Raw genomic sequence first — 13,753 nt, forward strand, 5'->3', positions numbered from 1 at the left:
TGTGCCTGCGTTTTTGGAAGATTCCGTTATAGAAGCGGGGTTTTCGAGAAAAATGCTAGGGCTGGCGTTTGTCGTGATCCGTATTGGGGAAGAAAAAAATTCATCCTACCCACCTATATTTTACCTATTTTTATTTTGCTCCTCATATTTAAATATTTTATTTCGCCATCCTTGTTTACTGAGCACCTGCCATGCAGATGTTAATGGGATGTTATACTCTTTTGTTATTTAAAAAGTAGATCCGTTACCTTAGTGGCCCCCCTAGTGTCGGCCCCACGGATATGGAGGGAGGTTCATGCAGGTACACAGGCCATAGGCGCATGGCGGGGTAAACCCCAGGTCGTCAGTTCCTGAGAATCGACCCCTGGCCATTACGCCAGAGATACCATGCGCCCATCGTCTGTGCTACGCCCTGGAGGCTACTCTTTTGTTATTTAAAGTATTATGAAAGATTGTTATAATATCTTTTCATTTGAACGCGTTTAAGTAAATGTGTGGTGGGCCCACCTTATGTTTATTTTTTTTTATTTATTAAACAGTTATAAATTTTAAATTTTAAAATTGAATAAAATAGTTAACTTTTTAACGACTATTTTTTTAAAAAATAAGATTAATAATATTTTAAATATTTTAAAATATATTTATTTGATATGATATAATTTTAAGATTATTGAGTGTAAGGGCATCTATAATCATCGTTATAACATCTATCATCTCATAAAAAAATATACGATCCACTGTCACATATTTAGGGGGTGCTTGATTCTTTCCTAGGAATAGGAATCGGAATGGAAATCATTGTATTGTGGAATGGGAATGGGTATGAGCATGAATATCACTCTTAAAAGTAATGTTTGGTTAGTTGCATATCTTCTATCGGAATAAATCAAAATTTTCTTTTTTACCCTTAAAGGAAAATAAGAGAAAAAATTAGATGTGAGAGAAAAATATGATGAAAGAGAATGATGAGAGAGAAATTATGATGAGAGAGAAAGTATGATGAGAGAGAAAGAAGAGAGAGAAAGTGTAATGAGAGAAAATGAGAAAAGAGAGTGTGATTGGAGAGAGCATGATGAGAGAAGATGAGAGAGAAAATATGATGTGAGAGAAAGTATAATGGGAGAGGATGAAGAGAGAGAAAATATAATGAGAAAAAATGAGGGGAGAGAGTGTGATGAGAGAAATTGAGGAGAGAGAAAGTATAGTGAGAGAGAAAGTGTGATGAGAAAAAAAAGAGAACAGTGAGTATGATGGGAGAGATTGAGGAGAGAGAAAGTATGATGAGAGAGAAAGTGTGTTGAGGAAAAAAAGGAGGGAGTGTGACAAGAGATATTGAGGAGAGAGAAAGTATGATGAGAGAGAAAATGTTATGAGAAAAAAGAGAAAAGAGAGTGTGATGGGAGAGATCGAGGAGAGAGAAAGTGTGATTGGAGAGATTGAGGAGAGAGAAAGTGTGATGAGAGAGAAAGTGTAATGAGAAAAAAAAGGAAGAGAGTACGATGGAAGAGATTGAGGAGAGAGAAAGTATGATGAGAGAGAAAGAGAGTGTGATAGGAGAGATTAAGGAGAGAGAAAGTGTGTGATAAAATGATGAGAGAGAAAATATGATGAGAGAGAACAAAGAGAGAGAAGTGATATGAAAGAAAAAATAAATAAATATATTTTAATATTTGATATTAATGGAGAAAATTTTAATTTTAAGTCAAGGGTATTTTTGGAATAAGGGAATATTTTGATTGATGAAAATAGGGTAATGACTCATTGAAGGGGAGGTACATGGGAATGAGTTATTACCCAATTTCAAGGATTAATTCCCTTATTTGTATTCCTATTCCTATAATCAAAACATTAACAATGGTAATCAATGATTCCCATTCCCATTCCCCACTCCTATTATTTATCCATATTTCTTTTAACATTAACACTTATTATTCATGAATCTACGATATACTCAATCATCTTAAAATTATATCATATTAAATAAATATATTTTAAAATATTTAAAATATTATTATTATTTTTAATAATAATTTTACTTTTTAAAATTTATATTTTTAATAAATAAAATTTAAAAACTAAAAAAAATATATACACAAATGTGTTTAAAGTCTTGAACACGTTCAAACAAAGGGTGTTATAACACCCCCTTCCCAATATTTTTAATAGCAAAGGGTTGTTATAATACCCTTTAACATCTACATTGCAAATGCTCTAAGACCATCTCCAACCACAAAATCTATTTTGGTGCACTTTCAACACCAATTTAGTGTAATTTGAGCAAAAAAAAATTTTCCAACTCCAACCAATGCACACCATTTCTTACCGTAAAAGAAATATTCTTTAGAATATTCTATTTTTCCATCTTATAATTTATTATTCAACATACATATTAATTTGTTAAATATTTTTATTACGATAATAATTATTATTAAAATTAAAAAATTTATTGTACATGATAACTAATTTTTATGATATTATGTTTTTAGTTACAAGAAAATTAAAATTAGTATTTTGTAACTTTGTTAGAAATAATTTAATAAACATACTAATATTTAATATTCAAAGATAATACGCAATCATAAACAATTTAGATAATTTTTTTAAAAAATATTTTCACAAAATAAATAATACTTCATCAATAATACATCATTATGAACCTTAATTATCAGAATTACCAAATTGTTCCCATAAATGCTCAATTAATGCATTTCTAACGGCAAAGTGAGCATTTTTATTTTTGATTCTTCATATCTAGCAAGAAACTCTTGAAATCGGATATTGTCATCTACTGTTGTATCAACATCTACAGCTGACGAGACTTCACCTTGATCAACAATTGAGGTATTCATATCACGCTCATCTTCAATTATCATATTATGCATACTAATACATGAAGTCATTATATCATGTAAAATATTTTTCTGCCAAAAACGTGAAGGTCCTGCTACAATTACAAAGCGTGATTGGAGCACTCCAAATGCTCGCTCAACATCTTTTCTACATGCCTCTTGTTTGATTGCAAACAACTTATTCTTTGTACTGCGTGGATCTTGAATTGTTTGAACAAGTGTAGACCATTTTGGGTATATACCATCAGCTAAATAGTAACCCATGTTGTACTTTTTCCTTAAATGACATAATGAGCAGGGGGAGCAATACCTTGAGCAAGGTTAGAAAAAAGATGAGCAGACTCCAATACATTAATGTCATTGTTAGATCCAGGTAAACCGAAATATACATGTCATATCCAAAGATTATAATCAGCTACAATTTCTAGAATAATTGTTGGCTTTCCACTGCGACTAGAATATTGCCCAGCCCATGCTGTTGGCTAATTTTTTCACCTCCAATGCATGCAATCTAGACTACCCAACATACCAGGAAAACCACGCTGCTCACCAATATGAAGAAGCCTGGCAACATCATTAGCATTGGGTGATCGCGGGTACTGTCCTCCAAATACTTCAACAACAACACGGCAAAATCTTTTCACACTTTCTATAGCAGTTGATTCTCCTATTTTGATGTACTTATCAGTAATGTCTGCCGGTACACCATATGCCAATATTCGAAATGCAGCTGCCATTTTTTGTAAACCTGACAAACCAAGTTTTCCAACTCCGTCTCTTTTTTGCACAAAATAATTATCATGATTACTAACCTCGTTAAAAATACGCATAAATAAATTTCTTCCCAATCGGAATCTTCTTTGAAACATTGCAGCACTATATGTAGGTTTTTCAGCAAAGTAATCATTGAATAGATTACGATCAGCAGCTTCTCTATTACAATTGATCACTATGTGACCAGGAATAGATCCTTGATGTTTGCCTTTGTTGCTTTCTTCACTCAGATGTTTTAAAATGACCTGATTGTTTCGGTAGATCGCTTGAGTGATAAGCTTTTTGTGTGTTTCAAATATATCATCATCTTCAAAGCTTGAGGATGATAAATTTGATGTACCTTCATATCTAGCACTCATTTTTTGAGATGAAGAATGTGATTGAATTGTTTTCAGTTATGGTATGTATTTATAATGTATACACAACACTATTATTTTTGCAGGTGATGGGACATCACAATGCATACACTATTATAATTATTTCAGAAGATGGGGTATTACAATGAACACACAACACTATTTTTTTTTAGGAGATGGAGCATCACAATGCACACACAACATTATTATTTTTGCAGATGAAAGGGCATCACAATGCACACACCATTATTATTATTTCAGGAGATAGGACATTACAATGCTCACACAACATTATTATTTTTGCAGGTGACGGGACATCACAATGCAAACACCATGATAATTATTTCAAGAGATGAGACATTACAATCAACACACAACACTATTATTTTTGTAGGTGATGGGATATCACAATGCACACACTATTATAATTATTTCAGAAGATGGGACATTACAATGAACATACAACACTATTATTTTTTTAGGAGATGGGATATCATAATGCACACACAACATTATTATTTTTACAGATGAAGGGGGCATCACAATGCACACACCATTATTATTATTTCGGGAGATGGGACATCACAATGCACATATAACATTATTATTTTTGTAGGCGACGGTACATCACAATGCACACACCATGATAATTATTTCAGGAGATGGGACATTACAATGAACACACAACACTATTATTTTTACAGATGACGGGACATCACAATGTACACACTATTATAATTATTTCAGAAGATGGGATATCACAATGCACACACAACACTATTATTTTTGCAGGTGACGGGACATCACAATGCACACACAAATCTTATACAATGCACATACTTTTTTCCTATATAATGGCATACTAGACATGGCCATCACAATGCACCTTTACTCTTGAAAAAAATGAGTTCGAATTCTCATTCATCATCCTACTCAGTTGAAGAAGATAAACATTTATGTCATGTTTATCTTCATATTTCTCAAAATCCAATCATACGAATCAACCAAAAAAAGGATCAATTTTGGGCAAGAGTTGAAATAGAGTATAATCAAGATCCAAATTTTAAAAATTCAGAGTGACCAAGAAGATCATTACAAAAAAGAATGAATACTATCATTGCTGTTGTTTCCAAATTGAAGGGTTGCATACGACAAATCGAATAATTGAATCCAAGTGGAGCATCAGAGGAAGATATTGTAAGTTGTTTTCATTGTTTCTTTTGTAGACTATCCAAGTTTTTTCAATATCTAATTTAGTTATTAATTTTGTTTTATAATTGTATTATTTTCTTACAGATGAATCGTGCTCAAATGTTATTAGTACAAGACCCTAATTACTCAAATGACTTCAAATTTGGACATGTGTGGAGCATTGTTCAAGGTATTGAGAAATTCAACAATGACAACGTCAAAGCTGCATCTACAAGAGTGCAACGACAAACTGCTTAAGCTGATTATTCTCAATCATATAATCTCGAGAAAGATGTTTATTCACCTTCATCTCCACATGTCACTTCGTTTAATCTTAACATCACTGATTCAGACAGTGGTGGTACTTCAACTAAACGACCTATTGGGGTGAAGAAAGCAAAACTGAAGAGAAAGAATGAACAACAATTCAGTAAAATGATTTCACAGAATGACGAACTTGTTGCGGCGTTGGATCGAAGTACCAATGTTGCTATGTTCAAGGAAGAAAATAAAATTTTATTCAAAGATTTGAATACCATTGCTGATCCGATAATGCGTGAATTTATTCGCAGTGAACAAGTCAGAATTATGCAAAAGATGACTGAAAATCAAAAATCTCAATCAATTCTACATCAAGGAGAATAACCTAAGATCAATTCGTCTCAAGAAGAAGGACAAGGATCTCAAGATCCTTTGAATGATTCCGATAAATTTTATGATTATTTCGGTGGTTTATTAGGAGTTGATTTTCCAGAATATTAAATATTGATTTGTTTAGTATTACAATGTTATTATAGTTATTTAAATGTATTTTACTTTAGTGTTTGTGGCATCTTTAAATTGTATAATTGACTATATGTTATGTATTTTGAAATTTTAAATATTTAATTGTGTGTTTATTATGAAATTACCAATATTATAGATTTTAATATATTTATAATCTTAGTAATATAACAAATATTTTAAATATTAATTATTTAAGTTAATAACTAATATAAATTTATAATATATAAAATTTACATAATAAATTCAATTAAATTAAATAATATTAATTTATAATATTTAAGAATATTTTAAATATAAATTAAATATTATAATATATTATATTTAAAAAATCAGTACTTGCACCATTTTGGTGCAAGTTTTTGGATTTTCATTGGAGGAAATTTGGTGTCCCTTTTACACCAAAATGGTATAAAAGGGCACCGATTGGAGATGGTCTAATGTGAGACCCATAAATAATGAATGTTAATGTTATAGGAATATAAATGAAAGAGATATGTTGTTATAACGGTGATGTGATAGTGAATTTCATGATTTTTAATGAAATAGTGGGTGTTATAATGATGATTCAACTGGAGGCTCTAAATAAGAAAAAAAGTACTTAAATTTTATTTTATTTTTCCCCAAACTCTTTTTTTTTCACATGTAAGGATTAAGGGTATTTTATTAAAATATGTCAGATATGTTATAATCTAAATACAATAAGAATCCTCAATCATTAACCAGCGACAGTGTCAATCAAACTGTAGGTTGTGATTTGCGCTTAAAGCTTTCACAATGAAGAAAAATATCAAGGACAGAGAATAGAAACACACGTGCTTAATAACAATTCTAATTTTGTTTACTTTGAGCTTGTGTAGCTCGACCATGATTTGGGGATTGGCAAGAAGAGATCGTGTTCTAGCTCTTGATAGTAACGTTGATTGCTCGTAAGGCAAGATCAGAAAGGATGTGAACACAACATCTTAATTATAATCCTTCCTTTTTAACAGAAGCTGGTTTTCTTCAATTTGATAATACAGAAGCTAGTTTTCTTCAATTAGAAGCACGAATACAATTCTCTGAATCAATCAAACTAAAAAGAACAAAGCAATTCTCTGTTTGGTGACCAATTCCACTATATAAATAACAGTTTTTACAATTGGGAACAGAGCACTCCAAATTCTTGCAGAAATTGGAATAGATCTAATTAATCGAAGAATTAGTGTAGAACATAATTAGAGAAAGTAGCTGCGATCAGGCCAAATTAAGAAACGATCGCGTCTACTCCAACGACATCTTCGAGAGCGGGCTCGGCGTGGGACGGAAGAACCACCTCCTCTGGCCTGGCACAGGACTTCTCGGGCGCGTCGGAGGAGGGTAGAGCGCCCGCCGGAGCACCTCCCGGTTGCCCGACCGGTTTCCGTCGGACGCAAAAGCAAGGGAGGGCCGCCGCCGGCCGCGGGGTCCTGTATGCGGCCGTCGAGGAGGCCTGGACGGCGGAGCACCCGCTCGCCCTATTGCCCTCGGCGGCTTTGCCGCTCGCAAGCAGCCTGGGGCGGGTGGTGGGTCGCCGCCCTCGCCGGAGCAGCTGATCTCCATGTCTGGCTTCTTGCCTTGGCCGTAGTGAATCCTTTGCGTATATATCACAAAGGGAGCCACGCGTCCACTGTGGTGAGAAGCCGTGCTGGAACGCCGTCGTAGCGACTTTTGACCTTGGAAAAGTCGTCGCCCGAAAGTTTGACTAACGAAGAGCCCACGCCGGTTGACACGTTGATCGACCAATTCATGCCGTAAGGCCACTTGCTCCATCTTTTCCGGAGTAGGCAGGAACTTTGACTTTTTGACCGCACTAGCTCCTCAAAGTGGGTTAAGAATCCAGTCAAATCAAATCTTCGTGGCGTGTTGCCATCTTCCTTTTAGAAAAGACGGGAGAAAATTAAAATACAAGAATATCATCGTTTTGACTTGAAATTCGGCCGATCTCTTGATATTGCAATGGAAAACGGCAAATCTGTTATGATACACGCTCATTATAAAATATAATTACAAAAAACAGAACTACAATTCCTAATTCCTAAATGCTTCGGCAACAGGCCTCACTGTTCATTTTTATCATCTGTAAATCTTGGAAGCTGAACAATTGAGTTAACTCGAGTCACGCCTTGCAGGCCCGACCAGTTCTCATCCTCCGTAACACATTCTGTTCCTTGTTCTTCCAGAGCAGCTGCTATCCTGGTGTTTCTGACGGTGAAGTTCCGGTCTAATGTGGGTTCGGGACCTTGTGCTTCATCGGTTTCGACTCTGGGATCCTCGTTGCCAGGATAAACAAATGATGTCGAGCTGTTATCAAGTGACTCCGCCACAAGAATGCCCTCCTTGCCGTCCAAATACAGGCAAACCACTGCACAGTCGTCCATCTTTGACGTTGGATATTTGAGCTTCCATTCTCGAGTGGCAGCTTCAACGAGGACCTTTCCAGCAGATGACCGAGTTGGAGATGAAGAGACTATTTCAACAACCTCTTCATTGCTGAGTACATCCCAGACCTGCAGCATCAATTAGATAACACTGCCTCACTAACCATAACGTGAAGAATGCATGTGCTGTTCCATAAAGAAAAGTTGGGCAGGGGTTAGCCAAAAGTTAAACAAACAGGCAAAAAAATACACTGAAACATGCTGTGGATGTCATTGCTTTAGCTGTCACAGCTGACAGCTGAACTCAGCGAATGGGATGTTCAACCTCTTTATCAATGTTCTCTTTTGCGCCATTGCTTTTGTAATGGGGATAATGCTTGGTAGGGTGTCTCATTTAAGCAGCAATATGTATAACGCCAGCTAACAGATATATTCCAAACAAGATTAGATAATGACAGTCACCGTGTGCAGACAATGTGGTCAGAACTCAGGAGTTCCTGGATCCTGCTTAGTGCCGACACGAGTTTTGCAGATATAAGACCTGTTTTGCAATTTTTGCTTAGCAGGGGAGTAATGAATAGGAGATGAAAGGTGGATGCGGCACCATTCGACTAAAATAGACATTTGAAATTGATGATTAACCAACTAAAATGATACTCGAGATAATGAGAGAACTTATTAACATAGCTTGTGAGGAGCTACAGTACTCAGTTGCAAACTAAAAATTAGAATGTTGCCATTTATCAACATCATTTAGAACTTCATCATGATTGTTCTGCCATGGTAAGTCTTCTCCATTAGTATTATGACATCTTAAGCTAGACTTCATTGGCCTTAACAATTTATAATTAGTGATTCCTGAACGATGCAAATTTAAGCAGAGAGTAAACCATGAGTCTGAAAGGATAAATTATTCCAGTTTCTTCAATCATTCCAGGAAGTTGGCTCATTGAATATACTCAGCTAGGAAATTGTGAATTCTAAAGATCAAGGAGCTGGAAGAATTAGATCACTTACGCCGTCAGAAGCAAGTACAACAAATTGATCCTTCTCTGTGAGTGACCAATGGAAGAATTCCGGGACTGAGATGACTCCATAATCCTTCAAACAGAAGTCGCCAAAAGCCCTGGCCATGGCTAGACCAGGAGCATCATCGAAAGGCAGCCACACCCTCGGCACTTCCGGTTCATCATGCAGTGCGAATACTCTCCCTTTACATTTCTTGATTCGCTCAGCTTCCCCTGCAGGAAATACAGTGGGTTTATACAGCCGTCATTAATTGAGCAATAAACGAAGGGCTAAAAGGATCGAGTTAATGCGTACTCGGAAGGTCGGGTTTCAGATCAACCGTTAACTGCACTGCGACCATCGAACCAGCGATGTCACCTTTGCAACCCAAGACAGCACGGGAATCCCCAATATTTGCAATGAAAAGATTCGAATTCTGCGCAGGAACAAAATTCCAGGTGAGGGGGCCATAAAAAACAAGAAGAAATCTTAATCATGCGCTATTAAACATCGGAAGAAGCAAACCAGCTTGAACAAGATCACGGCTGTGCTGCCGCTACAAAAACAGTCGAGGGCGGAGTGAGAACGGAGCTCCCTGTCCATGGCCTTGTACGATTGCACAAAGGTCTCCTTCCAAACCGAGAGAGACGGCTCCTCCGCGCAGAATGAAGGATCTCGCACAGGCGGATCGTCTCTCCTCGCCAGGCCGCAACACGTCAGGTTCACACCGTGGCGGCGGCGGCGGCGTCCACCGCCGGGATAAGGGAGAAAGGGGAGGAGCTTGAGGGGGAGGGCGTCCCTCACCTTGCGAGCCACGAGGTGACCGTAAGGTCCATGGCCGTCGAACACACCGCAGAGCACGCCGCCTTTGCCACCGAAGTCCTGCATAGAACACAGGCACACAAACAAGGAATCCGGCATCAAACCAAGATTAAAAAAACAACCAAAATCCAGCCTTTTCGTTTCTTACTTCCCACAGAAGCATGGCGTCCTGGTTTATGCCCTTGCGGCCCTGCTGCGTGTAGATGGAGGCGGCGCAGCTCCTGCCGTCGTTCGAGAAGATCCGATCCGGGATGACATGCAGCCGATCCTCCCGAAGCGAGGAGCCTCTCCGACTGGCTTCTTTTCGCTCTTCGTCATTCCTCCTCGTCCGACGCCTGCCGCTCCTGCTAGTACTGCCAGAACGAGTGACGCCGCTGGCTGGGTCGGCGGCGGCAGCCGAGGCAAAGGCGGTCGGAATGTTCCCCATCCGGATCGCAATGCCGCATCTACCGCGCAAGGCCCGGAACGCGGAAGAGATCGGATTGAAGGAAGGAGAGCGGAAAGGCGAATCCTCCTGTCTTATTATTTTCTCTATCCTTTTCTTCGCAGATATTAATAATAATAAACACGGGGGAAAGTAAACAGATGGACTGCGGGCGAGCGCGTGGAAGGGAGTGGGAACGGAAGAAAGCAGGGGCCATCAGGCAGGTCTTCATAGGATCGAGACTGCTTAATTGACTTTCGATAAGACACAAATGATCCAAATTAAGCAACCAATTTATTTAATTCTTAAATCGTCATCCGTCCAATATGCCCAATTAATCATTCGAACCCCATAAATTGTGCATCGATAAAATAGAGCTAATTGACGGGTTCCACCAGGAGGGAGGTCTCTGCATTCCTGGTTTCTTCATCGGCCTCGCTGAATCGATCTATATTATTTCTGTAAAAGAATTGGGCTGTTCGAGCGAGGTTGATCGCACAAATCTTGAAGTCCTCCTCAAAGCGACACGTATAATTAACTCCATCTCCGTTCATGGCTTTCCAATTCTCCATGATCATTTTCTTCACTTTCCCACGAGCCTCTGCCTCGGAAACACCTTTCTCCTGCATCACACCATGAATAGACGAGACGTCGCCACCTCCTTCCGAGTCAACCTGCAGAACCAAAATAGACACGCATGGATTAACACTGTATATATATATATATATTTATTTATTAATTATACCAAATCATTAGTGAGTCGGAAAATCATAGAAGAGTGCTGTAGTAACTTTGGGTAACCGCTGAAATTCTGCAAGTCCTCTTTGGTTAAGCACGGGCTCAGGCAATATGCATGAGTGAGGAGTACATGGCCTGATGCCGATATCCATGCGTTGTCCAGGTACTCTTGAAGCGTGGGTGTGTAGCTCCGATGGGACCATTTTGCTTCCACTAAGAAGGCATTGCATAGATCTCTCCACTGCACGCAAGCACCGCATCACCGACAAGTTTATGATGAAAATATATAATAGTATTGATCGTGTTGTGACGTATGATAATTATGTACAGCTCTCTTTAGGTAGGGGAGTATGTCCAAGCCCTTCTCTTTTGTTATCCTGTAGGCTGCATCATTAGCTGTGTTGAAAACTGCCAGAAAACATAACTTCAAGTAATCTGGTAACTTTTCCATCGCATTGACATCCCACCTGCATGTGATCGATGTAAATGAGCAAAGAAAAAGATGAGCATCGATCTCTATATTAGTTACGTATTATATATCATGCACCTATCGATAGCATCTGTGATAAGTTCGAGTTCCTCCAAGGTGCCGTAGACATCATAAACGTCATCGAGCATCGCGATCAAGCAATTTGACTTTGTTTCTACCTCTCTAAAGCTCCCAAACTGTGGCTCGAAGGCACAGCCAACAGTCCACAGAAAGTTGGCGGTCAATCTGTCTCTGAAAAATGGCAGATGTTGTGCGAGGCCAAGATCTTTCCACCATCTGAGTATATCCAGATCAAGTTAATTGCATATATAGGTTCAGTGCATGGCTGAATCTATGAATTAAATATGTTGATTACCTTGAGAGTCGGCTGTGCTCATCCTTGTGTATGCCCTGCACTGCGTTGAAGTCGAGTTTGGCCAAATCAAGCAGTAGAGGGCTCATGTGTTCAGTTTTACTACGAGAGAAGTGTTCAATGAACCACCTGGTGTGTAATCTTTCGAACCTCCAATTCAGTGGAAGCTCCAAGGAATGGGCCACTCGTTCCTTTAGACGAGGATCGTCATTAATGGATCCCTTGTCTAGGAGATTTCTGAGGTGTTTACTGGTGAAGTCCATGGCTTCATCCAGTGTTGCCTCACCTTCCTTTGCGTAATAAGATGCCTCGTATAAGCTCAGCATTCCTTTGGTATCTCGACCCGAAGCTTTCAAGTGACCCTGCTGGCCTTTGAATCTTCTGAATAAATCTACATCTGATAATTACAGTTTATTAAATTAGGGCCGAACTAAGCCAGAAAAGAAAGCTTGTCAATTAACTACGGCGTACCATCGGTAACAGAGAAACCATTTTCTCTGAGAAGCCTAAAGAGCAGAGCAGAGGCATGCAGATTGTCCTTCAGCTGCAGGTTAATTATGTCATTGAAAGATGCATGAAAGCCACGTAAAGCATTCTTAATCTCATCTTTGTAGTGGTAAGCCACTCCGAGTTGTTGTAGGCTGTCGATAAGCTGAAGCTGCTCCTCTACTTCCTTCTTCTCGTATATCAAATTCCTAGTTTTCTCCTTCAGCATATCTAATTTTCTAACTTTGTGCTCTTCTTCCACCTGTGAACAACTACAACTGTCGCTAATGTACATCTATACATATACATCGATTTTCAGAATCTAGAAAAGCGTGTTGGTAATTAACCTCAAAACTGCGTGTGATTGATTGAATGTAGCCATCAGCCCGCAAGTTTGGCGGGTACTGGACGTATTTTCTCACTGGAGCTTCCTCGGTGGCGCACCGGATGGGAAACTGACTGCCGGAACGTCGGAGCACGGTGGCCGGCCGACGAGCATTGTTGTCGATGGTGCAAACCGATGGTGGAGCAGTAGCCGAGGAAAGCAGAGGCATAATTAGCGCAGCTGATCTCGATGAGCTTTTGGTTGTGTTGAAGCACATAAAAAATCAAGAAGTCACATGACTTTTAAGTATCTTGATCGTAAAGAATTTAACCATATTTAAATCACACATTAATCATGTTATGCATATAATTTTAGTTAGCGTATCGAAGAATTCGAGATCACAAAATGTATTTGAATGAGAGGCAGAGAAATTTTGCTCTGCGAATTCTGTCCGCATCCTTCCATTGTCTCTTGTCAGAAAGTCAGCGCATCCAATTATGGGTAACTCACTCATTAAATGGCAGACATATCTGCTCGAACAAGGAAAAGTAATAGGGAAAAAAAAACAAAAGACAGTAGAGTAATAATTAATCTTCTATATATTAATGCATTCATAAACATTACTACAATTTATAAATACGACTAAATCTATTTGATGAAATTGGATGGTAATGTAGGTATATAATTAATATATAGAGATGATATTATTAAAATATTTTTAATAATAACTTACAAAATATATTCTTACGGAATCAT

At 38.2% G+C, this 13,753-nt stretch overlaps 3 protein-coding genes across 3 annotated transcripts; 1 reads left to right on the plus strand and 2 right to left on the minus strand.

Moving 5' to 3' along the window:
- The first annotated feature begins 3,990 nt into the window (after nt 1-3,990).
- On the plus strand, nt 3,991-5,815 carry LOC122028025. The gene is made up of 4 exons (XM_042587049.1): nt 3,991-4,023; nt 4,066-4,116; nt 5,276-5,360; nt 5,463-5,815. Exons 1-4 carry the CDS (start codon nt 3,991-3,993, stop codon nt 5,813-5,815), a joined length of 522 nt encoding a protein of 173 aa, XP_042442983.1.
- A 1,214-nt stretch (nt 5,816-7,029) lies between these two features.
- On the minus strand, nt 7,030-10,718 carry LOC122027939 (probable protein phosphatase 2C 64). Its single transcript, XM_042586954.1, has 5 exons — nt 10,331-10,718; nt 9,886-10,242; nt 9,676-9,796; nt 9,370-9,593; nt 7,030-8,481 (listed from the first exon to the last, which is right to left on the minus strand). Exons 1-5 carry the CDS (start codon nt 10,607-10,609, stop codon nt 8,032-8,034), a joined length of 1,431 nt encoding a protein of 476 aa, XP_042442888.1. The 5' UTR covers nt 10,610-10,718; the 3' UTR covers nt 7,030-8,031.
- A 265-nt stretch (nt 10,719-10,983) lies between these two features.
- LOC122028026 (terpene synthase 10-like) lies at nt 10,984-13,226 on the minus strand. The gene is made up of 7 exons (XM_042587051.1): nt 13,020-13,226; nt 12,658-12,934; nt 12,190-12,577; nt 11,892-12,110; nt 11,673-11,811; nt 11,352-11,585; nt 10,984-11,280 (listed from the first exon to the last, which is right to left on the minus strand). The coding sequence occupies exons 1-7, from the start codon at nt 13,224-13,226 to the stop codon at nt 10,984-10,986; spliced, it is 1,761 nt and encodes a 586-aa protein (XP_042442985.1).
- Between the last annotated feature and the right edge of the window lie 527 nt (nt 13,227-13,753).

This window comes from Zingiber officinale, chromosome 10A, assembly GCF_018446385.1.
Source record: "Zingiber officinale cultivar Zhangliang chromosome 10A, Zo_v1.1, whole genome shotgun sequence".
NCBI lineage: Eukaryota > Viridiplantae > Streptophyta > Magnoliopsida > Zingiberales > Zingiberaceae > Zingiber > Zingiber officinale.